At 50.0% G+C, this 26,635-nt stretch overlaps 12 protein-coding genes across 12 annotated transcripts; 5 read left to right on the forward strand and 7 right to left on the reverse strand.

Annotated features, from left to right (window-relative positions):
- Nucleotides 1-103: 103 nt before the first annotated feature.
- On the forward strand, nt 104-2,780 carry N7443_000671 (Mitochondrial import receptor subunit tom40; the record flags this gene model as incomplete). The annotated part of the gene is made up of 9 exons (XM_056880727.1): nt 104-172; nt 219-316; nt 366-670; nt 735-1,238; nt 1,305-1,497; nt 1,553-1,702; nt 1,756-2,246; nt 2,304-2,513; nt 2,584-2,780. The coding sequence occupies 9 exons, from the start codon at nt 104-106 to the stop codon at nt 2,778-2,780; spliced, it is 2,217 nt and encodes a 738-aa protein (XP_056745965.1).
- Nucleotides 2,781-2,937: 157 nt separating this feature from the next.
- Nucleotides 2,938-4,094, reverse strand: N7443_000672 (N5-glutamine methyltransferase family protein; the record flags this gene model as incomplete). Its single annotated transcript, XM_056880728.1, has 2 exons — nt 2,938-3,733; nt 3,793-4,094. 2 exons carry the CDS (start codon nt 4,092-4,094, stop codon nt 2,938-2,940), a joined length of 1,098 nt encoding a protein of 365 aa, XP_056745966.1.
- Nucleotides 4,095-4,383: 289 nt separating this feature from the next.
- N7443_000673 (pepsin-like aspartic protease) lies at nt 4,384-5,957 on the reverse strand (the record flags this gene model as incomplete). The annotated part of the gene is made up of 3 exons (XM_056880729.1): nt 4,384-5,321; nt 5,403-5,721; nt 5,772-5,957. The coding sequence occupies 3 exons, from the start codon at nt 5,955-5,957 to the stop codon at nt 4,384-4,386; spliced, it is 1,443 nt and encodes a 480-aa protein (XP_056745967.1).
- Nucleotides 5,958-6,945: 988 nt separating this feature from the next.
- N7443_000674 (tryptophan--tRNA ligase MSW1) lies at nt 6,946-8,628 on the reverse strand (the record flags this gene model as incomplete). The annotated part of the gene is made up of 6 exons (XM_056880730.1): nt 6,946-7,081; nt 7,233-7,677; nt 7,726-7,844; nt 7,893-8,008; nt 8,075-8,155; nt 8,227-8,628. 6 exons carry the CDS (start codon nt 8,626-8,628, stop codon nt 6,946-6,948), a joined length of 1,299 nt encoding a protein of 432 aa, XP_056745968.1.
- Nucleotides 8,629-9,029: 401 nt separating this feature from the next.
- On the reverse strand, nt 9,030-10,061 carry N7443_000675 (mitochondrial 37S ribosomal protein uS10m; the record flags this gene model as incomplete). The annotated part of the gene is made up of 4 exons (XM_056880731.1): nt 9,030-9,663; nt 9,737-9,781; nt 9,850-9,956; nt 10,011-10,061. The coding sequence occupies 4 exons, from the start codon at nt 10,059-10,061 to the stop codon at nt 9,030-9,032; spliced, it is 837 nt and encodes a 278-aa protein (XP_056745969.1).
- Nucleotides 10,062-10,578: 517 nt separating this feature from the next.
- N7443_000676 (purine-nucleoside phosphorylase) lies at nt 10,579-11,846 on the forward strand (the record flags this gene model as incomplete). Its single annotated transcript, XM_056880732.1, has 7 exons — nt 10,579-10,780; nt 10,827-10,905; nt 10,955-11,034; nt 11,094-11,158; nt 11,211-11,413; nt 11,467-11,746; nt 11,802-11,846. The coding sequence occupies 7 exons, from the start codon at nt 10,579-10,581 to the stop codon at nt 11,844-11,846; spliced, it is 954 nt and encodes a 317-aa protein (XP_056745970.1).
- Nucleotides 11,847-11,940: 94 nt separating this feature from the next.
- On the reverse strand, nt 11,941-12,904 carry N7443_000677 (Fcf2 domain-containing protein; the record flags this gene model as incomplete). Its single annotated transcript, XM_056880733.1, has 3 exons — nt 11,941-12,315; nt 12,543-12,693; nt 12,750-12,904. 3 exons carry the CDS (start codon nt 12,902-12,904, stop codon nt 11,941-11,943), a joined length of 681 nt encoding a protein of 226 aa, XP_056745971.1.
- Nucleotides 12,905-13,565: 661 nt separating this feature from the next.
- hapE (CCAAT-binding factor complex subunit HapE) lies at nt 13,566-14,683 on the forward strand (the record flags this gene model as incomplete). Its single annotated transcript, XM_056880734.1, has 3 exons — nt 13,566-13,808; nt 13,905-13,961; nt 14,015-14,683. 3 exons carry the CDS (start codon nt 13,566-13,568, stop codon nt 14,681-14,683), a joined length of 969 nt encoding a protein of 322 aa, XP_056745972.1.
- A 350-nt stretch (nt 14,684-15,033) lies between these two features.
- N7443_000679 (Rab GTPase-binding exocyst subunit SEC15) lies at nt 15,034-17,786 on the reverse strand (the record flags this gene model as incomplete). The annotated part of the gene is made up of 9 exons (XM_056880735.1): nt 15,034-15,109; nt 15,162-15,412; nt 15,475-15,924; nt 15,976-16,111; nt 16,173-16,282; nt 16,336-16,437; nt 16,494-16,625; nt 16,694-17,686; nt 17,742-17,786. The coding sequence occupies 9 exons, from the start codon at nt 17,784-17,786 to the stop codon at nt 15,034-15,036; spliced, it is 2,295 nt and encodes a 764-aa protein (XP_056745973.1).
- An 893-nt stretch (nt 17,787-18,679) lies between these two features.
- Nucleotides 18,680-21,237, forward strand: N7443_000680 (putative meiosis protein MEI2; the record flags this gene model as incomplete). The annotated part of the gene is made up of 13 exons (XM_056880736.1): nt 18,680-18,840; nt 18,889-19,216; nt 19,265-19,705; nt 19,770-20,120; nt 20,175-20,241; nt 20,306-20,324; nt 20,395-20,425; nt 20,479-20,496; nt 20,551-20,579; nt 20,636-20,685; nt 20,745-20,824; nt 20,875-20,977; nt 21,029-21,237. The coding sequence occupies 13 exons, from the start codon at nt 18,680-18,682 to the stop codon at nt 21,235-21,237; spliced, it is 1,887 nt and encodes a 628-aa protein (XP_056745974.1).
- Nucleotides 21,238-22,009: 772 nt separating this feature from the next.
- N7443_000681 (uncharacterized protein) lies at nt 22,010-22,626 on the forward strand (the record flags this gene model as incomplete). Its single annotated transcript, XM_056880737.1, has 2 exons — nt 22,010-22,212; nt 22,287-22,626. 2 exons carry the CDS (start codon nt 22,010-22,012, stop codon nt 22,624-22,626), a joined length of 543 nt encoding a protein of 180 aa, XP_056745975.1.
- A 111-nt stretch (nt 22,627-22,737) lies between these two features.
- Nucleotides 22,738-26,440, reverse strand: N7443_000682 (Aminoacyl-tRNA synthetase class Ic; the record flags this gene model as incomplete). The annotated part of the gene is made up of 9 exons (XM_056880738.1): nt 22,738-23,282; nt 23,337-24,326; nt 24,389-24,759; nt 24,813-24,940; nt 25,005-25,293; nt 25,448-25,702; nt 25,934-26,060; nt 26,142-26,186; nt 26,257-26,440. 9 exons carry the CDS (start codon nt 26,438-26,440, stop codon nt 22,738-22,740), a joined length of 2,934 nt encoding a protein of 977 aa, XP_056745976.1.
- Between the last annotated feature and the right edge of the window lie 195 nt (nt 26,441-26,635).

Here is a 26,635-nt window from a genome sequence, read left to right on the forward strand (position 1 = left end):
GGGGAAAGATGGAGGGTTTGCGGTAATGAAAATCGGTTGTTGTTGTAGTGGAGTCGAGGTGGATATGCGTTTATCTCCCCGCCTTCTTCTCTCTCTTCACGTCATGTCTGCTCCCTCAAAACGCCGACGGGCTGTCTTAGCCTGCAATTCTTGTCGTCACCGTAAATCCAGAGTGTGTATCTTCCATAAGACCCTTGATTGCCACTAATGAGCCGCAGTGCGACGGTGGCCGGCCCTGCGCCCAATGTAAAGAACTCGGATGCGAGTGTCTTTACCAGGATGTTGGCCCATCATGCAATCTTACGGTCGAAAAAAGGTACAGCTCGCTTTTCCTGTGATTAAAGTGGCGCTAACATTCCATGCAGCTACTTGGCTCGGCTGGAACATCGTATTCAAGACATAGAGGCTTCCCTCCGCAGGTTGGAGAACAACCAGACTAGCGGTTCCAATCCCGGCTCTTCGGAGCCCATTCAAGCCTCTGCGAGGAATGACGCCCACATTCTCAATAATGGAGTAACACTACTGACTCCTCCTAAATCGGACGCTCCGACGCGCTCGAATTATGTCACTCATGACAGAGCCGAGTTCGGTGAGATCGATATCTCTGAAAACCCGATCGATGGCATGGGTGCTATCAACTTCACAGACGAAGAGGATTGCGGTTTCTTCGGTAAAGATCCTTATTGCCTTTCGTTGCTTCAAAACCCGTGAGACTATGCCTGATACTGTTCTAGGGCCGTCATCCAATATCGCGTTGCTCCGCCATATCTCCCGTGCCATTGCGCGGGGAAATGCACGCACCCCCGATGTGCCCTCGCTATCATCTTCAAGTCAAACATGTGGAGGCATGTTGAATGTCTCGAGATCTCGTTCTTCCGATGATTCACGGAGTAGAGGCCAGGCACTTAGTAAGAATGAGGTGAACATCTTTGCTCTTCCATCGGAAGATCGCACCTGGAGCTTGATACAGATCTACTTTGAAAAAACTGGTCAGCTGCTGCCTTTTATACACGAGGCATCGTTCTGTGAGACATATTTTCGGATGCGAGCCGATAACTTCAAGCGAGTGCGCCGGACGTGGCTTGGCTTACTGAATATTATTCTCGCGATTTCTACAAGCCTTCACACAGAAAGTGATTTGCCTGCAGGAAAAAGAATCGAGGAATCTGATATTCATTTCCAAAGAGCAAACGGACTCTGTGACCGGGATTCCAAACGCAACGCAACCTTAGAGATGGGTATCAAGCACCTCCCCCCCCCTCTCTGCTGAGAACTTACCGACACGCACTGACCGATTAAAATAGTTCAATACTTGTTGGTTCTGGGCCAATATCTTCAAGGCACCCAGAAGTCGGTACAAGCGTGGACCACACACGGACTGGCTATATCGGCTGCTTTCCAGCTTGGCTTGCATTCTCCCGAGGCCAACCGGCGCTTCTCTCCCTTGGAAAGTGAAATTCGAAAGAGAACCTGGTATGGCTGTATTTTGCTTGACAGGTAAATTCCAACACGGGGTGACATACAGATTCACCATTTGCTGATGATGAAAAAGAACATTAAGCATGACCTTTGGCCGACCATGTACAGTCCCAGAATCATATGTGAAATTGGAAATGCCTCTGCAAGACTTGCAAGTGCTAAGCAGCAGTCCAAAAACGGAAACTTACCGACATCTAGATGGCTGGTTCTTTACGGCTGCAATGTAAGTTGTCAGCTATTCGATTCTTCAAATTGTAGACGCTGACCTGGAGCCAGTAAATTGTACGTCGTCATGTTCAATGTTCTCGACAATTGTTACTGTCAAAATCTGGGCTTTGAACACCCGCTCACGACGGCAAATGCTGTCCCCCAGATTCTTGATGGCGAGCACCAGCTCGAGGAATGGCGCTTTCAAATTGTGCCTGCGCTCGGTATTCGACTCTGGCATGAGCCTTTGCTTGCCGATGATCTAGCACAGATGGATCACGAGTCGACTATCCGGCACCGATTTGGTATTGTGTTGTCTGTGCGATATCATAACTTGCGCATCCTACTCTATCGCAAGTTTCTCGAGGGTTACTTGGATTCGTATGGCGCCGACGAGTCTGCTTCTCAAGATAACAAACTTATTCAGCACATGGGTTTCACGGGCGTGCAGAACTGCATTGAATCTGCTCAGTCTATCATCACCACGGTACATACCATCACCTCGTCGACTGGCTGGCGTCGCGGACTGCTCGGTGCCTGGAATTACTCTCTTTATTACAGTATGTTTGCGATACTGCATCTCCGAGGACGGTCTTGTTGCTGATGTCACATTCAAGCTTTTAATGCCGGGCTCGTTATATTCGGGGCTCTCCTAGTTGCTTCAAAAGAGCGCCTGCATTATCCAGAGCAGTGGAGCTCAGTGGAACTATGCCGACCTTACCTCGATCTGGCCGCCGAGGCTTTACGCAGGTTAGATTCGGGTAACCGGGTGATTGAGCGCTGTGTCGAGTATCTGTCGCAGCTCTCGATGATCCTCAAAGCAGCCAGTAAGCACGGCAATTGGCCCTTGATGCCCATGTATAACGCATGACCGTAATGCTAATTAAGAGAACGCAGCATTGAGCGATCCCCCCAATCTTCAACTCGGGCCCGCTCTGCAGGCTCCAACGTACTCAACAGAATTCGCATCGCCACAGGCCGCAAATTACCCCATGTGGTCCAACATGGATCTTGGCGAGTTTATGATGGACAATGACCTGGATCTTTTGGGTCGATTATTCAACTTCACTCATGCACATGATGCAGGTATTTAGTTGATTTATTTACCTGTTTACCTTACATCACGACATCAACAACAGGGCGCAGTTCATCTCGTAGCGCTTGTCTTGGTAGCCCTTCTGTATACATGAGCCAGCTCAATTTACCCGGCAGAAACATTGACGTCTTTCGGCCCCGGATGCTTCATCTACATTATTTTGCCTGTCGTTTGATTATAACACATCGTGATCCATCATAGGGGTGGAAGCCATTGGCGGCCAGATCTGGCTCGGCGCTTGGCCAGATCTCTGCACTTGAGTCTTCCAAGTCGCTCGAGATCATAGCAGTATACATCTCGACCACTCTCACAGCCTGCCTCATATCTCCACACTCGAGCACGGTGATCTTGGCCTGTAGCTTGAGTGAAAGAGCGAGAATGTGACGATAGAAAATATCCTCGGGCCTGTCATAAGTATTCTCCGTGAAATCAGAAGCAGATGGCACGAGTGCTAGTCGTGGCTCGAAAAGGCGAACACTGCGCGCTGTAGTCCCATCACGAAAGTCCGAGGTGGAGATGTAGGGCGGGTTGGATATTAACAGGTCACAACCGGTCCCGGTGGATTCACTCGATACCGTAGGTTGCGAAAAATATTTGGGTAGAATTTCTTCCACGGCAGGGATCGAGTCATCGCCCCTTCCAAGTACATTCGCACGCTGAAAATGGAGGTCGGCGGAGGCTCGACAAGATAGCAAGCCATGATTTATATTATGATCAAGGTTCTTCTGTGCCAAGTCAAGTGCTAATGGACTGATGTCAACCCCCAGAATGGTCATATCCTTGAAGTGAGACGACAGGAGGGCATGCAGAAGAAGCGCAATACAACCTGTGCCAGTGCAGAGATCCAGCACACGGAGAGACCGAGGTCTAGGGAGCTTGGGCCCATGATGGTTTTCCAGAGACTGGCGGATTAATCTGGCTGCTTCCAATGTATAAGACTCGGTTTCGGGCCTGAATATGTTAACAAAACGCGCGATGTTTCCCGTCGGAAAGGTCTGAAAAGGTCTGACCTTGGGATTAACGCGCCTCGTCGGCAGAGGATTTCCAGGTCACCGAAAGGCTGATCGCCCAGGATATACTGGAGGGGAAATCCTCGAGAGCGCCAGAGACACATGGATCTTAGGCGCATCCTCCACCCTAGCCGTGATCCTTTCAGTCGGGTACGCGACTGGCTATCGCGCAGGGCGCGTTCTCGGAGCCACCGGAGTTCATTGCGAGCCGAGTCAAGTGAGCGACATTCTTTAAGAAGCAAAGGGAGTAGAGGGTTCTGCCGATGGGCCTGGATGAGCACGGACACGGGAATCCGAGGCATCGCGTGGCAGACGCAGGAACAAGAAAGCTCCGAAGATCCGAAGATCCGAAGATCGAGAGATGCCAAGCACAACTATCACCCGGATATGTGAATTTCAGTTTGAAGCCGCTTTTGTACACGTTTACACTTGTAATAAATTCAAAGTATGTATTCATGGGTAAATTATATTTCGTGACACATCAAAAATCATTATTAAGACAGAACAAAACGACCAGATATTTTCCCATGTCAACCCCCAACGCCAAGACCCCGCAGAACGATGCAGTGTGTTTATAGATATGACTTGCGCCTATAGCGTCAGGAGGCATCCAACACCGACCATAACCAGGGCCAGGTGCTTGGGCACGCAGGTCATCCGTGCCGCCGCATTTTTGGAGGCCGCGGCAGAAGTGAAAATGCCACCACTGCCAGTAGGTTCGCCAATGCGCGCTCCAGATCCGCCTACGGCCACGGTGGTGACCGGGTTGGTAACGGCCGTGGCACCCGGCACGGCATCATCGCCGGTCCCAATTTCCAGGACGTGGTTGCTCGTCGAGTTGAAGTTGGTATTGGCCAACGAAATTTCATTGTTGGCGAGGTCATAGACCACGTAGGCACTGCGCAGGAAAGTGTCACCCAGAACCGGGGTGCTTCCGCCCGCAGGCACGATGCCGAAAACACAGGCGCGATCTCCGTTCCGGAAATACAAGTCGCCCGCGTCCAGGACCAACTCGCTGACAGACACGTGGATGGTCGGAGATGAGAATGTGTAGGAGACGTTGACATTCTTCTCCGCCAGGCTGCAGGGGACGTATCCAACTCCCTCAGACGACTCATAGGTGACATCCAGATCATTGAAGATGTCTTCGACGATTCCATTAGGCAGGTAGGTCAAGGAGCTTCCCGAATCAAGCAGGGCAGCCCCGGGAAGTGCGCTGGACGAATAATTACTGGTACCTGATGAGTTGGTGAGAGCAACCGCAGTCAGGGCAATGATGAATTCCGCGTAGATGCCGCTGACTTTTTGAATCGGGAGGGTCTCCAGGGTGCCGTGATATTTATCGCTGTTGACACCACCGAATAGAATCGAACCAGTGTTGGCATCCAAGTCGTTGAGCCATAAGCTATAGGCATTGGATTGAATCAGGCCTTTATTCACCATTGCTTTGGGCAGGTTGGCATAAGCAGGATCTCCATTAACGCCAACCTGGACTTCATTTGTGGTATATCCAATTCCCAGGACTCCCTCTGTACACAGGTGAAGGTCAGTTTTGTTCCAATTGTCCGTATAGAAGGATTTTCTGGCTCGCAGAATCAGAATACACTCACGCTCTGAACTTGAAGTATAGCCCACGCCGAACTGGAAGTCCTTGATTGCAGTGCCTCCAAGATGGAGCGTGTCGGTTACATAGTCGCCGCTGGCACCGGAACTGTCGGCATACGAAATATTAAAATCGGAGTTGACAAATTTGTACGTCGAAGAGGAGCTGGAATTGTAGGTGCCAGACGAGCTGCAGCTGTCATCTTGAGATTCGCAAAGAGTGGAGTTTGGCGCGTTAGTCCACAGATCACTGCTACCCGTGTCCAAGACTAGGCGCAAGCTCTGCTTAGGTGTTCCCAATGTGACATTGCAGTAATAGAGAGTTTCCTGATAGCTGTGAGTGAGGTGGGGGTAGGTTGAATTGACTGGGGACGCACCTCGTTGTCCAGCGCTTGGCTGATCGTCTTGTCGCGCTTCCTCCTCATGCGATCTCTGGTGACTGGATCGGCAACATCTTTACGCTGGATATCCAAAGTCACCACCGAGGGAACATCCCGCTGGTGAAGAGTTAGGCGGCCCAGCGCAGGAAGCGCAGTCGCCAAAAGAAGCAATGTAGTCTTCATTGAGAATGTCGATCAGAATGTGTGATCGGCCTCGATATTCGGTATCCCGATCTTTCTTTGGCGCCGGAAATCAAAACTACGGGAATGTGACAGGTCGGAGGGGGTGGTCATATATGAAGAGTACGGTCAGTGGGGTCCAGGTTAGTTTAAGTAGTCATGTCGTATGCCCCAGACGTATGTTCGGGCCAGCCGGGAAAGCTGGGAAGGCCCGGTTTATGGCCAGTCAGCGGACACAGCGGACTCTCGGTGGATCTTTCCAGTTCTTGAGGGAAAAGGAAGACGCAGCAAAAGCTCGCTGGAGACCGGAGGTGCTGAGCGGTGACCCACCCCCGTAGTCGTCACCGTGGGGGGGTTTTATTTGATATGCGTACAAATATCTATCAATGCTAAATATTATTATAATCTTTGTGGCTGACTCTTCGGACCCCGTTCCCGAATAAGTCCGATAAACTCCGGTACCAATGCAGAGGCAAAGAAAAGAAAGGGCACGATCAGAGATTTGCGTACGTATGCCGCGTGCGTGGTTGGGAGATGACGCGGATGGATGACGCTCCACTCTAGCGCCAGTCTCGCCGTTTCGGGCTTAGATTACTTACTCACGAGCGATTCTCTCCTCTGGGATAGTGTATCCCTGGAGATCTATAACAATTTAGGGAGAAAAAAAGATATCATTCATCGACACGGTCATCCTAGATAATAAATTCAAGTCTCATTTGTGCTGACTCTCGTGGAGCGCCGTTGGCGGCCTCATCCATGACGTTACTTTCGGGGAGGCTCCAGGCTACCACTTTCATAGAGGAACTTCTACTCTAGGAATAGGTGGCAAATAGTTCAATCTAGTATTTCTGTTGCGTTATTAATTGATCTTCAAATCAAAACCTAGTGTTCGGGTATTCGGATGTTCGGGATACATCTCCTGCATAACTGATATCCTCGTGTAGATAGATATATATACATCTGTATACTTCGGTTGCCACGGGTCCATACGTCACAGGTGACCCTGATTGGGGTTTGGACTGCTGTTCCTGGTGTCGACATCATAGACCTCGGTGCATGAAGTTGCCTGCCACCATCTCCAATCGTCCGATTCAGGGCCTGTAACACGACCTGTAGGTTGTTCCGGTCTAGAAACCGCAAATGGATTCATTTGATGTATAGACCAGCTTCTGTCCCTTAGAATTACACTTATCATACAAAAAAGGGTAGAACAATCCCGCCGTTGGAGGCTATTGGCCATGTCCTGCCCCGGTGCCTACAGTACTGCGCCACACTTACAGGCCCATCGCTTCCCGGATTTGTCGCATGGTCTCACCGGCGTTGGTCTGCGCAGCCTCGGCCCCCTGCTGAGCAACCGAGTCCAGGTAACCGCTCTTGTCCTCCATGATGGAAACATACCGCTCCCGAATATCCTGTAGGTGATAGACCACTCGAGTGGCAACGTGTTCCTTCAACGCCCGTAGGCTCGCGGTGTGGTATTCAGAGGCAATACTCTCACATGATACACCCTCGAAGTGACTTAGGATTTCAATCAAGTTGGACACCCCAGGTCGACGCACCGGATCGTAAGCAACAGTTGGCTCCGAATCCGTGAGGGCGACCTTCACTTTCTTGTGAATGACACTGGGTGAGTCTGTGAGAATGATTCTGGATCGTTCATCGGGATGAGACTTGGACATCTTAGAAGTGGGCTCTTTCAGAGACATCACTCGCTTTGCAGGAGCTGATTAAGTTAGCCGTAAGGCCCATCGAGCCACCGGGGCAATCTTACAGATCAGTGCTTCCGGAACAGGAAAAATTGGCCCGTAGAGGTGGTTGAAACTATTAGCAGTATATCGAGAAAATTCAAGATGCTGTCGCTGATCTTCGCCAACTGGGACATGGGTAGCTCTGGTAAACATTAGCGGGAGCCCTGTTTAGATCGTAGGGCCACTGCACCTATGGACAAGGATATCTGCAGCCTGTAGGACGGGATAGGAGAAAAGACCGAGCCGGAGCTGAGCCCGAGCCTCTGAATCCTCTAGAGTGGCATCATCGGGTAGCTGAAGCTTGCTCTGATGGTGAAGCCTGTCAGTTCTTGAATTCAGATCAAATGAACGGGCAAGACGGATTGAGCTCACCTTCCACTGAGTCATCCGTGAAAGATATCCCATAGAAGCCACTGTGCTGAGAATCCACATCAGCTCGGTGTGCGCCGGTACCTGGCATTCGTTAACATGGTATTCTGATATCACCAAAATACCACCGTATCGGTGCAATGGATGTGACATACTGCAGATTGATGGAAGATGGTAGATCTCTTGGGGTCAAGACCCACGGCCAACAATGTAGCAAATGCCTCCTTTCGCCATTTCCTCAGCTGAGCTGCATCTTGAGGTATAGTCAATGCATGAAGGTCCACGATGGAGAAGAACAACTTGGTTCCCGGCTTTGCATTATTTTGCAACTTCACCCACTCGTTAAGAGCGCCCAGATAATTACCCAGATGCGGAACTCCGGTCGGCTGAATACCGGAGAAGATCACGGGCTCCTGGGCAGCTGGCGTTGCGCTCGAGCTGGCGGAACGATACCAATTGCTCGGTTGAATTGAAGGAGTTGTTAGCCGGACTCGACAAAGACTCCCACCCGCAATTCTCGCGGTAGTACAGCCATGGTGACAGGCCGTGACATGCATTTCAAACAGACTGCAAAGGGCAGGAAGTGAATTGAGCGCAAGGTCAATTCTTCAACCTCCCGCGCCTCCGTGCAAAAACACAAGTATATCACGTGACGTTGCGAGAGATCGGGAGACACGCCATCTTCGATCAAGGACAAACCAATTAAAAAACTAAAGTGACTAAGAGAGTGTACCTCAAGTTGCATACAAAGCCATTGATCTGTCCATCACAGGTTGAGAAATCTTCGATAGTATATGATGGCTAGAGAAGAACTATCATTCTTCCTCGAAAGTTGTGTTATGATCACAGTAAAATACATAGGGCCAGCGGTTGGCCATGCAAAGCCACAGAAGAATACAAAACTATGTGACGCCCACATGTCCCCCCGAAATGCAAAGCTTGTTCACCCTAGGAGCGTTCAAAGGTTCTTGCGTTCAACAAAGCGGTCGCTGTCCAAAGCGTCGAATATGCTCTGATTGGCCGAATTGTCCTCTCGCTGTCCGAATTGCTGAAGGTGTGGGCGGAGGGTCTTCTCAATCTCTGGAAGAGAAGCATCCATGGATTTGCCAACGTCTATGATTTGGTCAGTACGGGAACGAAGAAATTGGCCGACACTGGGAACTGTACCGAGACTGTCATGCTCCCAAACATTTGCCTTCATACCCACTCCGTAAAAGGCGTGTCTCCGAAGGAAGGCGAGCCAAGCCTGCACAGCCTGCGGGTTGCCATCCTTGATCTGAACCAGTCGGCGAAGAGTGATACGCTCGAAATTCTCCTGGCTCTTCTTGTGCACGAAGTTGCTTCGCGGGACGGTCCAGCGTTCAACGATGCGAGGAAGAGGCACGGGACCGGAAACGGGAAGGTTCAGATAATAGGCGGCGCGAATGGCGAAGTCGGCGAAGAATTCAACGTTTTGAACACTGTATGATCGCAATTGGAGGTCGCACACGGGGAGGCCGTACTCCGCCTTCCTCCGTAGGGGTCGCGAATAGATCGCCTGCACGCTTCGAGGTAGTCGAGTATCCTCACCAAGAGCTCTTAACCGCTGAGACCTGGGATAATTTGAGCCAAATGTTCTCCATGATCCTTCCCGGTATTTAACCGCGAGTAATGTGCATCACTGACCATTCTTGCACACGGGGTTCGGAAGGCTTCTCGACATCCGACAGGCTGGATTGAATCCATTCCGGTTAGTGATCACTTTCGAAGATGTGATATAAAATCGAATAATATCTTACCTTTTCTCAAGTGTCGGTGCAGGGCCAGCCTGGGAAGTTGTCACCGGATCCGAAGAGGGCGCGTTCGGTTGGCTCGGGGATGATAGCGATCGAAAGGGGACAGGCACCTATTGGTAAAATTGGTTAGCAGAGCTTTGGCATTTGTAAAGGGCAGAACATACCCTCAGGCGCTTGCTAGCCCCGAACGCGGAGCGTGTTGTGTATGAGAACATGGTCGATGGGCGTTGGGAGTCTGTTAGGTGCGGGTTTTTTTCTTCGGGGTCAAGATTGAGCTGACCGCCTTGCGGCCCAGGGCCTATACAAGAGGATTCATAGCCCCAGCTTCACGTTCTTTTGATATCTGGAATGCGTTTGAACATTGTAAATATTCATTTGATACCTGCCAGTATCGTCACTGTGGGCTCAGGGATCCTGTCTAAGTATGAAAAATTTGCTATAGCTACTATACAATCACTATCTCGTTATGCAGCCGTCAACTTGCAGGAATCGAGTATCATTTTTAATACCAGAAGCTTCGAACAATATGGAAACTTGTACATAAATATACACACATAGACATACGGTATCCATTGACAGACAATGAGGCATATTTGATACAAAGTAGCCTCTGGCCGAGAAGTCCAACCAATAGGCCCCCACCCTTTACACCTTCCGCAGCTTCAGATTCTCGCGATCCACACTGCAGTTCTCTCCCAAGTTTCCCACATCATTCTTCCCCCTCCCGGCAATATGACTCAGCAAGACAAGTCCTCCTTCGAGCAGGCCACTGAAGCTGTTTCATACCTGAAGAGCCGCTTGCCTGAGGGTCTGCAAACCCCGCGAGTCGCTATTGTATGTGGCTCTGGACTGGGCGGATTGGCAGACACTGTTCAGTCAGAATCCAGAGCGGAATACGACTATTCGTCGATCCCTCATTTCCCTCGACCAACAGGTAAGCCCCGTGTTCCGAGGAAGAGTGCGGAAACTAACATCCACAGTTGCCGGGCATGCTGGCAAGCTGGTATTTGGCTTTCTCGGGCAGCGGATCCCCGCAGTGCTGATGGTTGGCCGTGCTCAGTGAGTGCCAACCACATTTCCGAGAATCTCCCGGCTGATGAGAGCAAAGCTATTATGAGGGCCATTCTATGGACCGGGTTACATTTCCTATTCGCGTGTTCAAGCAGCTGGGGGTGGACACCGTCGTTTGTGAGTACATTTTCACTCTTCTACAGGCTTTGAGGACTATCCGAGTAATACGTGATCAGTGACAAATGCGGCTGGAGGCCTAAATTCTGAATACAGCGTGGGAGATATCGTCCTGCTTAATGATGCAAGATCGACCTTTCTTTATTATGTTACTAGAACGCTAACCGTTTGCCTAGCATATCTTCCTGGCGGGGTTGGCAGGGGTTCACCCGCTGAGGGGACCTAATGCCGAAGAATTCGGAGTTCGCTTCCCACCGCTGTCGGATGCGTACGACCTTGACCTTCGACGTCGTGTGCACCAAGCTTGGAAGGAAGCCATCCCTTCTCAGAGTACCAGGAAGTTACATGAGGGTGTCTACGCTTTTGTTGGAGGACCCACGTAAGGACCTTACACCCTTTTCATGTATATTCACTTCGGCTGACCTTGCCAAGCTATGAAACAAGGGCCGAGAGCCGAATGCTTCGAATGCTAGGCGCCGACGTCGTCGGCATGTCGACCGTTCCGGAGATCGTAGTGGCTCGACACTGTGGCCTTCGTGTGCTGGCCTTCAGTCTTGTCACAAACAACGCCGTGCTGGCGCCGGTGCCTCGCGGGGATGAACACCTGCTCCAGGACAAAGCCGCAGGTGAGCTGACTGCGATCCTGGAAGAGGGCAAGGCCGGACATGAAGAAGTCCTGGAGGCTGGCCGAACGGCCGCTCTTGAGATGCAGGTAAGATCCACCTTTAACCCCACATCAAGACAATAAAAACTGACTCTGGTGACAGGGGTTGGTGGTGCAGACTCTTGTGAGAGCCTTCGACCGGGAATAGACTGAGCTTGGAGATCGAGAATGCAAGGCGTTGACCCTTGAAGACCAGAGATAACAAGCCTTTCAGAGCTTCTTTGAGCAAGTCAACCGCGTGTTCACTTCATTTTTCGGTTCCGCTTTGATCGTAGGTTATTGTAGAATGCCTTTTTCCCACTCTGCTTCGTGCTTTGGATGTCACGGTACTTGGATTCGAAGCGTCTCGTCTCCCGTTCCAGTGCCATCGTCTCTTCCACAAAGGTTTTCTTGCGATCCTTCTTTGCAATGCGGCCACTGAAGAACTCTGTCGGGCCTTGGATGATTGTTCCCACCTGAGAGAAGTCTGGCGGCTTGGCTTTGCCATTTTCCTTCTTATAGTGCCTCTTAGGATCCAGCACAGAACGCATTCGAATCAGCTGCAGATCTCTCTTGAGTTCAGTAGTCAACTCTGTCTTGGGAAGATTAAACCAGTCCGGTCCAGCGGTGGGTTTCTCCTAAAAGGTTTCGACATGTCAGCGGGTCAAGTTCGCAACCATGGACAGCCAAAGAACAATGGTGATGATGATATATGCTCAGAGTAACTATGAAAAATAAAAGCTCTCACTGGTGCAGCACAGGCCAAGACGGACTGATTACGCCGCATCAAGCGCTATGCGTTGGGAAAAATTTTCCTCACGGCAAAAAAAAAAAGGATAAGAAGATTCAAACCAAAGACACTCACTTTTTTGGGGTTATTCACATCAAGAGGGCGGATTGAATTCGATAGCACCTTTTGCTTTGGGTCGATGAGTTGGGCCGAATCGACAGTGGCAATCTCGTCGCCTTGTCGAACATATGGCTCCAAAGCAGTCCCCGAGGACAATTTAGGAATTCTAAGCAAAGCAGACGTGAGTAATGGTATAGACTAAAGTATATTGATGTCACATACCTTAGAGAAGCAGCGTCGAGATCCTGGGAGTTCGAGACTACAGGACCGCGCAGGCGTCCTTCCGCCTCCAGCAGAAGCTGTTGAATCTGGTCGTCTGTGAGGTCTACCTCATCCTGCGGTTGAACACTAGGTCCAGTATGAACTAAATCAACCATCCCTGCGGGTCAGGGGGGAAGGTATTGAGAAATCGAAAGGAACTGGATGAGTGCGGATTTATAGGTTTTTTTTTCCGTTGTTGCTTTCTCGGAGCGGAATAACTTGTCGGAGACTCGGCAGGTTTACGACACGTGACGGCGGTATTGAGAGGTACCGGGTACTTCCCATCGCGTCAAGTTCACGAGGAAAACCAAGTACCTGTACCTATCGTGTCGCTCTTCGGCTTCCCCATTCCTAGTGAGGAAGTATTTCAACTGCGGTCGCCCCACATACGAACTTCCGCATTGTAACGATAACTTCCGCAGGTGGGAGAGGCCCGGAGGCCCTGAGATCGGATGTAATTGATAAATTCATGAATCACATCAAGCTAGTTCTAAATCCACCTATAATTCATAATTCCATGTAGAGCGGGGAGGAAACACCCCCAAATCAGGCCCGGCAAAAGGCGGCATTCGAGGGGTTTGGCCGGAAACGTTGGACAGCTTTGAGGCACCTCCAACGCTTGGCACGCTCCGACGCGCTTCCTCCCAACTCCAGCTCGATCCAGTCTTTGCGGTCCAACCCCTCCCCCTTGTGCCCGATCTTCGGTCGCGTCGCACCCGTGTCGCACCGAGCCTAATCCGACTTCTATCTCAACATCTCACGCGATACCCATTCGTCATGGAGCCAGCTCCTCAAGGAACCGGTCAACAAGGCCGGCAGCAGCAGCCTGTGTATGATATCAGGAATGGTGGCCACTATGGTAAATTACAACCCTTCGTCCCCGCCCCTCGCACTGTGATAAGATCATCACGCAGCGGCCAAATCATAGCGCAACTGTCGGGCGCGTGTCGATTCACGGGTTCCGCTGTCGCATTTTCATCTGAAGCTTTCATTGACATATTCGCAGGTGCAAGCGCAACGGTATGCGGAATCGATGATCCGACCACTCTCCGAATCTACTGGTGATCGCATGAGATATTTGGCGGAACGAGAGCTAACTGCCAGTGATCGTTTCAGCTCTCTGCCCAAGGATATGCCCCTGTTGCTGAATTGTACACTGGTACCTGGGCCAATGTACGTTTCCAGCGCATCCTTTCATATGCAAGTTTCCACTAACCTATACCTAGGTAAACCAAGGTCTGCAAGGCACGGCCCGCGATATCCTGACGACCTACTGGCAGCACGTTATCAACCATCTGGAATCGGACAATCACGATTATAAGATTCATCAGTTGCCGCTTGCCCGGATCAAGAAAGTGATGAAAGCCGACCCGGAGGTCAAGATGATTTCCGCAGAGGCCCCGATCCTGTTTGCAAAGGGTTGCGATATTTTCATCACCGAGCTGACGATGCGCGCATGGATCCATGCTGAAGATAACAAGCGCCGTACCCTGCAGCGCTCTGACATTGCTGCAGCTCTTTCAAAGTCAGACATGTTCGACTTCCTGATCGATATCGTTCCCCGCGAAGAAGCGACATCCCATGCTAAGCGATCAAGCCAGGCCGCTGGAACGGTCCCTGGACCTTCCGCTACGCCTGGCCAAATGCCTACCCAACATGGAGTTCAACCACACATGGGTCCTGCGGATTATGGCTCCCTTGGACAGCATGGTCTCCCACAGGACCAGGAATACCGTCCCCAGCCAGCTATGTACCCAGGGGCGGTTCAATCAGACCCGACAGCCTCATATGGCCAGCCTCCATCCCAAATGTTCGAGGGGATGTATGCTTATCCGCACCTTCCCCCTCAGCAGGTAAGCTACACTGCTCGTTTGACGGACGATCCTGGAATCTAACCTTGGGCAGTGAGGAATTTTCACAAGTACAGTTGGTCTTTTTTTTGGGTGCTTTACGAAATTCCGCGTGTTTATGGCGAATGAAGGGACTCTTAGTTCATCTAGTTCCTGTCTCTTTTCTTCCTTTTTTACCAATGATGGTTTACTCAGCAAGACCGAGGCAAAGCTGATACCATTGAGAATATTTTCCTCTGTTTGTTGAATTCTCTGCCGACGTTGATTATCTTCGTAATTCTTTCTGGGTAAGATAGGATTTACAAATGTACTTCTGTACCTAGGTTCCAAGGACACTTGATAATCTACTCCAGTGAATCTTTCCATCGGCGGAAAGGCTCATAGGTCCACAGGGACTAAGTTTTCTTGAATCGTGAGGATAATGTCGCAAACTTATCAACTTTAGTGGGTACTTGGACTGTGCGAGTGAGCCTGGGATCAAGTTAGCAAAAGTCCAAGACTAGTTGAACTTGAAGCTTTATACTTTTCAAGCAGTAATGGACCCTGCATGGCATCAACACGGCCATATTTCTTGTTCCGGGTGGAGATATCGTAGAATTCATCCGCATTATCGGCCTGCATGAGTTGGACCGTTTGTTGTAACTCATCAAGGTTTTCGCGCAGAATAGGGACATTCAAACTATCCACGAATTGCGCTAGATATTCCACATCCTTTGCCAGTGCAGTCACTCCATGAGGGTTGATGCTCTTTACTTCCGGTGCGAGCGGTTGAGCCTGAATGATTATTTAGCTGGTTCTCTCATCAGACATAGGAGGCTAAAGCATGCGAGACTTACTAAGATCATGTTTGCGGCGTGACTGAGGGCATCAAAATAGATCAACTCTTTGATTTCGGTTGGGAGCCCAAGCAAAGTAGAGTTCATAATGTTTGACAGGAACCGAGTCAGGGTCTGCATGTAATTGCTAGGCTCGGTGGGAGGGCTGAGTGCCATCCATTCGTACTCTGCAGTCTCAATGAGATCGTCAATCTTGGAGTTGACGACTTCGAAAATGCGTTTCTCCGCAGCTTTCTTGTTATTGCGGAATTTTTCAGTAGCCTTAAGCGCAATCGAGGTTCCTGTGGAATTTTGCGACCTCGCAGCCGCCAGGAGCAACTCGAGCTCTCGACAGGCCAGCTCAAAATGTTCCAAGTTAATAAGTATCTGCACAATTTGGCCCAAGTATTGTGAGGATAGTCGCTCAACCAGTGTGTCGCATACTTTCCGTGAAAGAAGATCATCCAATGCCTATTGAGTTAGCAATGCGAGTGACAACAGCGGGCATGGCAGTACACCCACATCCTTTAATGTATCATCAATCACATTAGGGTGCGAGAAGTCGTCGTTCGCAAAGAAATAGAACTGGTTTAAGAAATTTCGAATATCGATACAACACAGCGGATACATCCTCGAGAATGGCAATATGCAGGGGAAGCTTATTTTTTCTCGGTCAGTAGGAGTAGGAGCCGCATGAAACACAATGGCATAGGACGTACACTTGTTCCTCGTGCGGCTTTTCAGGGCTGTACCAGCTCACGTTAAGTACCTTTTCATACTCTTCCAAGGTCTGTATTGGCATGGGCATGTAATCATCCGTTGAAACGATCTAAAGGTATTAGTTTGATTTGAAACCCCCAGATGTGCTGTGGAAGACAATACCTCTTGGAAATCATCGCTAAATCTTCTCTTCAAGAGCTCTGCGTATTTTCCGAATAGCTTCAGTAGGAAGTCATCAAACACACGGACCGGAAAATTCCACGTCTGCCCCACGAATCAGTTATTTTGGTATCATGTGTTCATAGATGGGATCAACATACATTCATTGTCTGCATGAACAAAGCAATCAAATTTTTGATCTTCAGGATGCTCTCGGCGTTATCCACTTCGTGCAATGCTTTGAATATCACGCTAACAGCGGCCTGGCACATGGAGTCCCAGAGTTCGTCAATCTAGAATTCAAGTCAGGCAAGTCCTCCGCAGACTGGGGTGGGTTGAAAGGAAAGGCAATCGACCGTACATCAAGCGATGATCTCAGATCCGGGACCCGTTTCATAGTTGCCCGTTCGACAATCGCAAACCCCGCCATTTCTTCAAGCAAATTATGCAAGCTTGCACCGTCTTCGTCAATGAGAGTAATAGAAGATGGAAGTAAGAGGTCCTTCTGCCGGCGACGGGTGTTGGCGTACTCGATCCTGAATTTGTCCATGTGCCCTAGAGACTGATGAATATGCAAGCATTCAAACAGCGGCGTGAAGTCCACTTGGAGGTCTTCGTTATGTAGAAGATCGTACTCTTCGTCTTCGTCCGCCACGAGTTCAATTGCAGAGTTGAGGTTGAAGTGTTCGAGGTACGGGACCTTCTCCGCCCTTTGCTTCAATCGTGACTTCCGCTGATCGGTATGGAAGAGCGCAATCTCCCCAAGATACTGTGACATCTCTCGGATGCGATACAGCCAGGTGTTGAGATCCGACATGACTGCCTCTGCGATGGCACGTTGGGTGGCCGGCACCGAGCGCTGAATCATCACAGCGATCTTATATTGGGTGACGCCCTTCAGGTGAACATTTTGTAACTCCTCCAATGCACGCAGCGCGGCATAGTGATTCTTCTTCGCCAGCAAGTCATGGACTTGATTGGCCAGGCGCAACACCTCCAGGCAGTCTTGAATGGCGCGCGATGTCTCGTCTATATTCTGTCGGTGACCACGAGACTCCACCAGCGCCTTCTTCTGCTCGGCAAGCCGTTCAGTACTTGTCTGGATAGATTGGTTGAGGTCCAAGATCTCGGCTGTCAAGCTAACTGTCCCTTCCCGGATTCGAAGTAGGGAGTTGACGGACGAGACGAATCCCTGGTGATTGGCGTTACAGATGCTTTCAATCTCGGCTTCTTTATCGGATGCAAATCTGGAAAGGGACTGCAGCAACTGCGGTGTGCGATTGCCAATACTATATTCGCGAATGGACGGGATGAGCTGATCTAGGTAGTCGGTGTCGGAGGGCGAGATAATGATCTGGCGGGAGTCAGTAAAGTCTTAGGGGGGAGGGGGCTCCTCGAATCTTTCACACCTGGTTTAGCACGTGAGGCTCTGTCATAGGGGCCATTGAGGGCATGACAAGCTTAAGTAGCAGACGAGCTTGAAGACTGACGCGGTGTTGCGGGATTCCTGGAGAAACCTGAAGAGGACTAGTGTGGCGCACGGACCATGTCAAACTGGAACTACATTTTATGCGACTCTCTTCGTTCCTTCTTTCCTTCCTCCTGCAATCATTGTTCCTTACCTCTCCTTGATCTCCTTGATCTACTCGAAATCTGCAGTCTGAAGCTGAGTCATTGAAGGAACCCATACAATATATACCATTGTGCCATAACTTTCTCAATTACAGCTGATCTGTATCCTACTCCACTTGCCTATCCTGCTCTGTGAGAGGATATTGTAGTTCTGAAATTTAATGAATAAATTCTCAAGTGTCAAACACCTCGCTACGAAAAACCTACCTTCGGCAGGCTGCGCGACTCTTTAAGCTATACAGTCACGTTGCTATTGTGTATTACCCTCCTGGTTCACAGAATTACAAAGGTCAATGTCTTTCGCAGCTGCGCTGTTTCCTGTGCATGTCGAAGGCAACAATTGCCTCATTGACCATTTCTCGATACTTGCTTTCCAATCGTCTCCGTTTGCCCGGCGCGAATATTGTCGCGACTCGCTCGTATACGAAATGAAAATGAATGCTGAGTCCCGGCATCCATAGATGAATACTGCAATGACACTCGGAAATGTAGTGCCTCCGGCCGCTATAAATAATCCCCCATCTCCCTCTGTCTACTTTGCATCTGGCTTTGCCTTGCACCCTTCGCCTCCCACTCTTCCGCCCTTGCTTTTGATCTTGTCTTCGCGATTGGACTCGCCCGGTTCTTTCGCTCTTCGTTCTGTCCGTTCTCACCCACATTTCGCGTACTTGCAAAGAATAATCAACCATACTTTCACCTCGACCCAATACTGACCATGTCCCACGCCCAATCTGGGGGCATATTTCCCTCTTCTGGCTCTGGACATCTTAACTCGCCTAGCGCCCAGCTGGCTACCTTTTCCCCATTCCCGGAGGACCTAGGCTATCTACCCGACTCAAGCCCCTTGACATCTCGTGCTCTTGACTACCGGACCAGGTATTACAACTTACCGTGGGGCTTTGTTCACCAGCTGACCGTTTCCAGGGATCCATTCAGAGGATTCAGCCAGGTCACTCAGGCAGAACAGCAGGCTCTACAATCTGACAGTGCAGCCATCGACTCTATGACTGTTTCGGGCTTCTCGAGCCGTTCCACTTATCGAACATCGTCGGATATAAACTATGGCGCCCTGTCGGGTGCATGCGCTAGTTCTGACCGCCAGGGGAACCTGATGAGCCCTAACTACTCGCCGGTCCAACTTCGCACCGTTGGAAGGGCTTCGGCTTCGCGAGCACATGGCCGCAGATTCCTGGTTCAGAATGTATCTACTGATATTGAATGCTTGGACCTGCTCAAGCAGCTTCCGAAGAAAGTACGTGTCTTGCTGTTAACATGAAGTGCCAGACTGACCGAGACTCAGAACTATCCAACCATGATCGGGCCTCAGACCATTGACCTTAACACCAAAGGTCGCTTCTGGGTTGGATTCTTGGATATTCGTGAGGCAAAGTGCTTCGTTACCATGGCTGAATCCGAGTATTACGGCTGGGAGGTCATTCCCATCACTTTGGAAGATTTTAACCGAGAGACGCGGATCCTACTCCCAATGCCTCAAAACTTCGACGACTCCGTCTTGGTCACCCTCTATTGCGGGAGCCGCTCTAACGTGAATCCCGCAAATGTCGTGAACAAGGTGAAACCGATAATCGATCTCATTGGGGACGTGCACTCTATCCAGGAAATCCATTTCGGACACCCCTCGCGCGGAGCTCGCCTAACTGTGCATGAACTGATCGCCCGTTTTTTTAATAACCACAAGGCGACGAATGCAGTCCGAGTTCTCAACTCGATCAGAACTGGGGTAATTATCCATACTTCTCCTTTATCGTTCTGCATTTTTCAATATACTAATCAGCATACTACAGGATTTCATTATGGAAGTAATCCCATATTATCCCGAATCAGAAAACCAGGCCCCTCGTCACTGGGCTTCGACTGGCAAGAATCGACGTGAGATACTCTCGCAGCCCGGAACTCCGCCACAGCGGCGAGCATACCTATCACCAGGTGGTGATCCTGATAGTTCACCGATCCCTGTCCCCGATCGAGGCCTGGCACACATCCATGCAATTAACTCTGGTCAAATTCATTACGAAGACGCTCGTACCACGGTGGGTGCACAAAAGGCAGTTGGCGCTCAAATAACACTCACGAAGACTGACTTGTTTCCACTGAAAAAGATCATGCTGCGGAATATTCCGGCCCCTATGACTTGGGTAGAGTGGTAGTTCCTATACGAATGAAATCTGAGGTGCTGATAAATCCATAAGATGGAATTGAAGAGGATTCTTGATACTACCAGCCTTCACCGCTACAATTTTATGTATTTGCGAATGGGTAAGCATTGATGACTCCGGACTCGCCTTGATTGTACGGCTAATACTTGAACATTGCATCTCAGATTTCGAACACAACCAGAAGTGAGTAGCTAGTAGCGGCATTGGTTCTTGGAGAACAGTATATATATGTTGATGAACTCTCTTCTTCCAGCGTCGGTTATGCCTTCGTCAACTTTGCCTCGGTAAGTGTTGATCCTGTCACTTTCCAGGGGAGAAACCCACTGACCAATATTAGACCAAGGATGTTCATTCGGTTGGCTTCTCTATGTCTTAGACTTATTGACTCTGGATGTTGACCGTTCTATAGTTTATCGATGCCCGCGATGGCCGTAACTGGTACGTACTAGATGGCTCATCTCTGAAAGGACATCGCGCTAACCCTAGATTCCCAGGCCTGGATTCCATATCCATCACGACAAGATTGCTGAAATGTCCTATGCAAGTTCGTCGACACACCACTCTGGCACCCTCTTATGACTCCCTACTGAACACAATAAATAGCTGTGCAAGGCAAGGATGCGCTCGTGGAGAAGTTTCGGAACAGCCCTGTGATTCTCAATGCTTTGGACAATCGCCCCAAGGTAATCTTCCCGCATGATCCCATTCGATTCAAAGGCTGACTCTTCCATAGCTATTCCATATGGATGGTCCCTTTGTAGGCCAAGAAGCTACGTTTCCGCCGGTCAACAACTTCTACATCCTGGCCAAGGGTGTCGATCGTAGCCAGAAAAATGGTAAGTTATCTCTCGCTGTCTTAGTGGCAATTTGCGGGCTGACATTTGCAGGCCTCTATCGCTCCGGTCCTCGGGTAGATCCTCAAATCGGAAACCGATACTATCGCTACCCGGATGACGCTGAAGCTGTGCAGGGTGCTGTGCCTGACCGAGATCATGGATCCCCCATACGTGCCTCCCGAGGTGCTTTCGACACACGCCCAGCCCATTCTACCCTACAGCGGTACAGCATCAACCCTGATGAGCCCCGCTCGGGTTAGAGATGAGCGAAATGAGGATTTTGATGAAAATGCGATTGTTTCATCACTACCCTTCACATATCGCGACACAATAATCGCATCTTACTTGGCGCATCTTCGCTTCTCGCTTGCCCCGTCAGTGTAGTTCCGAGAGCGGTCGAAATCCCCTGGGTTGTTGACTGCTCCCGGAGCTAATTTTGCCTACATGCCATAAGACACTGGCGCTTGGCAGCCCCATCTTTTCCCCCGTCGTGTTCCCCTTATGCCTTACCACTAACTCCACTTGATGAACGGTCGAGAGCCTCAGGGCCGCTTACTGCTCTCCAAGAGAAAAATCGCCTGGTACCATTCAAGCACTGGCGGTTGGCAGTTCCATCTTTATTTCGTCATCTTGTTCGCAGCTCATTTCCATCTCCATGTCCCTTGGGCTAAAGAACGGGCTTTACCATCTGATGTTAAATGAAACAAATTTTCGCATTTTCTCTGACTTGATAGGCGAGATGATACCTATACGAAATGCCTTGACCGCCAATTTTGAGAACGTCTTGGCGTTGAACCTCTAGACCTTTAGTTGCTCCCTAGCGACTTGCCAGGATACTGTTCTGACTCTCGCGATCCAGATTCCATTTCTCCTTTGAATATATGCTACAGGGTTTCATTCTCTGGTAGATCTTAGATATCGCTTGAGCCTCACCGGAGGTGTACAACGTACCATGGTAGTTGCTAGCAGAAATATGTGGGGCCTTCAAGCCAAACCTTCACTCCGAGTTCTTCTTCTCTTCATTCCCACATCATGGACACCAAGGAAATACTGGCAGTCTATTCAATACTGAATTTGGTCTATCATCGTAATAAGAACCAACACCAGAGAGCCAAATGGTGGAAATGGCTGTCGGCGCTGAAACGCATCACCTTGGATCTGGGGTCGACTGACTCGGCCAAAGCGGCAGCCTGTCGGCAGCATCTGGCCTCACATCTAAGTCCGAGATGTTACATGTATGTCATGTTCCTTGGACTCGCTATATTGCGTCTCCAAGCCGCGCTGTATGAAATTGTACTGACCTACTCAGGGCATTCTCCACTGTGATCGCCGATAACCAGTTCGCCACACTTGGCGTCGTATTACTTGCCGCTCTAGCACGGCTTACCAAGGCCACTGGTACCGAACGTGAAATGGCTACTCGAATGCAGCCAACAACTAAGAGAGACACTCCAGTTGTATTGGCTAAAGAGGACCGTGGCGAGCGCATTAGTCGCGATGGGTCCGATGCACTCTCTGGCCCGACCAAGGCCCCTGCCTCAAAGGCAGTGGCCAAGTTGACCGATGATACATCTAGCGCGAGGCGTACAAAAAAATCCAGCAAGAGGAAGAAAAATGCCATAGACGACTTGTTCAGCGGTTTGATGTGATCGTCCTCTATGTGACATTACACGACACATGGTGCCAATACGGTTCAGACTCCTCAAGAAATATTGTTGGAAATTGTATTTTTGTGGCTTCGAGAATTATCACTCCTGGGCTTAAAGATATGAGAGACCAATGCTCCCCAGCAGGTTGATCGCAACATGATTGCCTGTCGCCCATGCGATGGTATACAGGTACTTGGGCGAAAACACGGTCCAAATGAAAAGATGGGCCCTCAGGGCTGTACAAGCGGCCATAACAGAGACCAGCGTAGCCGCGATGTGAAATGTCGACAACGCAGCAGGACTGTGGACCCCCGGAATTTGTTGCGGGTGAAGAAGGTTGCTCATGGATGCCCACCAGATGGGGCCTGCCCAGTTACTCACAAATGTGAGGATGCCCACCAGAACCACGTTATAGCTCCCAATGCCGTTATAGGCACTCGACAGATCTACCGATGAGATTGCATTCGAGCCTCCAAATGCAAAGAAAGTCATGTACTGCAGTATCAGTGTCGTCACGGTAACTTCCATACCCTCAAGACTCATCGCAGAAAGGATTTTGGCTTGCACGCGGAAGGCAAGAAACAGTGGAATGTTGGTGGCTCTGGACTGCATCATCAGAAAAAGATTGAGGGATTCGTGAAAGAGGGCTTTCGGTGCTGGCGATGGAAGTTAGTTGTGCTTCAGTTCCGGTGAGGCAGGTGAAGGCTTACTTTGCGCGACCCCTGACTGTTTTCGAATCACAAATGCCAATAGTACATAACAAGCTAGACCACCAAATACAAGTCTTGCTTGCCAAACCAAAGAGAAATTGTATGGCCATATCTCCATGGCCCTTGATATAAAGGAGTTAACAAGGAGTTCAGGCGAATCAGCGGCTACAAAGTTCACTTTGAACATGAAGGCAAGCGCTGTAATCATCAAGGCGCTTGCACGAGGCAAGATTGCGAATGGCAGGCTCTCAAATAGATGACGGCCCGCATCAACATATGTCAGAATCAACAAGCCCCAAAAGATGGCGGGATGACCAGGGAAGAATGTACGGGCGATGTCTGGTTCTGCAGCGAACTTTTGGCCAGTTTGATGCCATCTTCTGATGATTCTTTGGGATATTGCCAGTCCAAGAGTGGCTAGAGCGGGGAATCGAGCTAGGAGCGACTGGGTGTTGCCCGAAGAGCTGGGCTGAGATGACTCGAATCTAACGTGGAGGTAGAACATCCACCCGGTCCAGATCCAATACCAAAACTGCTGCTCTTCTTCGACGTAGCTGCTCGCAAACATCATGCATCCGTAGCCAATAATCATGAATGCCAAGAACACTCCCGTATGCGCGGACCGCGCGCATTCATAAAATACGGTCCGCGAAACCAGTAACACGGCAATGCCTGTTACCATTAAGCCCAGGTAGAGTCTGGAAACATCGTAGTTACTAGCAGTGCTGCTCATGACGTCCTGCGCGGTCCGTGAGAAACGCATTAATGCGGGGCCGATGGTCGAAAATTCCTTGTCCGCCGCAATGTTACTTGAACGAAGTTGCTGGACTTGTGCCCAGGCGCACTGTGCACCTTCAATGCCAGAGTCTGCACTGGATGCACAACCGGATGCAAGCGAATCGTCGTCAAAAGCAGAATTGGAAAACGTAGTTCTGATCGTGTTCAGTAATTGCTGAGCGTTGCGTTCCAAAATCTGGAGTCTTTGGGTCTCTGGAGCGGAGTTAGTCTACCTGTATACGTTGACTATGGAATACCCGGGCAGGAATACACACCAGAATCCCACATATCGAGAAACTCTGGGATGAAAACCCCCAAGCTGTTCAACGGAATGGGCATGCCGAGCAGTCCCGCTAGCGTTGGAGTGATATCTGCTTGCTCGACCGTCTGGTAGTACTGCATATCACCCAATGGTTCAACAGGACTTTCCGATTGAGTCCCCAGGGCTTGCAATTTAGGAGATATGAACAGTAGCGCCGGAGATGTTTCACCGGCAGATGAGCCGCCGTGGTTTCCAGCATCATTCATGCCATGATCACCACACAAGACGAGAAGAGTCGACTGGAGATGGGCCTCATGCTGCATGGCTGTATATATTTCATTCACCACTGCATCCATCTCTTGATGCTTCGATGCCATGAAGGGACTATTCAAAAGTCAATTGATCCTCAGAAGCTAGAGTTGAAGCTAGTGGCTTACCTTCTCGGGCCTGATTTATGTCCAATATGATCCAAGCCCAGATAATGCATGATCATGGCAGACCAATCACTTTGGGCAAGCTCATGGGGCACGTGTCGCGTCACATTGTGATCAACCTCCACGAAATCCTGTGACAAAACCCTTAGTCTCAACAATAATAGCCTCGCATATATTCCGAAGGATCTCACTGACCGACACAAAAAAGCTCGTCGTTCCATCAGCTCGGTCAAACATTCCCGGGAAGAGTTTGAGCCACGTATCATCCCCGTACATCACAAGCCGATCTCCTCTGGTTTTCAATTGTGCGAGCCATGTGTCTTGATATGCAAGATTCGACGTAGTATCCGACTCGGCAATGTTCAGGATAACGTCCAAGAATGAGGGGACAGACCCCGTGGTCATCGCTTTCAGCCGAGGCATTGTCACCGTAGGCGAGCTTGCATGGGCAGTAAATGGCAGCGCCGCCCCTGCTCGAATCAAGCTGCTGAGGAGTCAGTTGGTAGCCCTCTGCGTAAGGGTGATGCGGCCGACCTTTGAGTGAACAAGAATCCAGATTCGTTTGAGTAAACAAAATCGCTTTATCCTTCTTCAGCGGGAGTTCAAGGTAGCAAAAGAGGCATAATATCATTTCCTACCTGCGTAATGCATCTACCACCATAAAGATGACTTTGTCGAAGACCGGAGACGCGGCATTTCGTTCAACATCGTTGAAAGTTGCTAGACCGGGGAGAAGCGGCTTATAGGGGAAGAATCCGGAGGAAAAGAAGAGTATGCCCACCGGCAACAAGAGATTGGCGAACAGGGTTGCCCAGCCGCACTGGAGGATGGCCATGATGCTCCCTGCGACTTCTACGCGGGCAGGAGACGCGGAACGCGGCCTTTGATAGAAGCTATCAAGGTGTTTATCGCCACCACACCGCCTTCCTTGTGCCTTTTCATTATCTGTCCCCGCCACTTTTGTCCAGTTTCGCAATATAGAAATTTGTGATTGTGATGCAATTGATATGTAGACAATACTGGTTTCGCAAGAAATATGTGCCCAGACTCCCAACGCCATGGTTTTTCTTTTCACCCGTGCATCGTTCCATCCCGTCTATTAATTGTCGCATCCCAGTAATTACTTTCTCTTCGGGCCCTTCTTCGTCTTGAAGCGTGACTGGAACACTATGGAGTTGCGAGGCTTTCGATTGCCCTTCTGCACACGAGCGGGCTTCTTTTGGCTCTTGAGTTTGGTATCGACGTCCATCTCTGTGAGAAAAGAAAGAGAAATAAGCAGTCAGGGTACTGATCGATTCAAGAATGCGAAATCTCAGAGCCAGTTGAACCTACCTTCACCGGTCGCAGTAGCTTTATCGTCGCCTTGGGTTTGATCGGCTATAACCGCGGGTCGTTGTCAGAAGGGAAAATTGCATCGGGAGACAGTAAGAGATAGCAGCATACGTACCGGTTTTACCGGCGCCCAATTCCATTTCCGACTTCACGGGGGCTTGAGGCTTGGGCTGCGAGGCAAGTTCCTGTAGTTTGGCGGCGAGTCGTTCGGTTCGAGCGTCGACTGCCGGGCCAGCGATCTTCTTGCGAAGATTAGCCCGGTTGCGCTTGGAGACACTGGCTCGAATACTTTTCGCCATGGTGGAGGATCTTTGTCAAGAATGAGAGGGGGAGGGAAAAGAGATTGTACCGATATCGATTTCCCCGAGGTTTTTTTTTTTCTTTTTTATCGCGATAGGCCCTGTCTTATGTCATCCGCTGGAAGCCCGCGCACCTCAAGCCTCAACTCTCTCAGGAACACTCGACAGTCTCGGCCTTGGATGAGGAAGTGAGGC

This window comes from Penicillium atrosanguineum, assembly GCF_028827265.1.
Source record: "Penicillium atrosanguineum strain IBT 20685 chromosome Unknown utg000001l_segment0_segment0, whole genome shotgun sequence".
Taxonomy (NCBI): domain Eukaryota; kingdom Fungi; phylum Ascomycota; class Eurotiomycetes; order Eurotiales; family Aspergillaceae; genus Penicillium; species Penicillium atrosanguineum.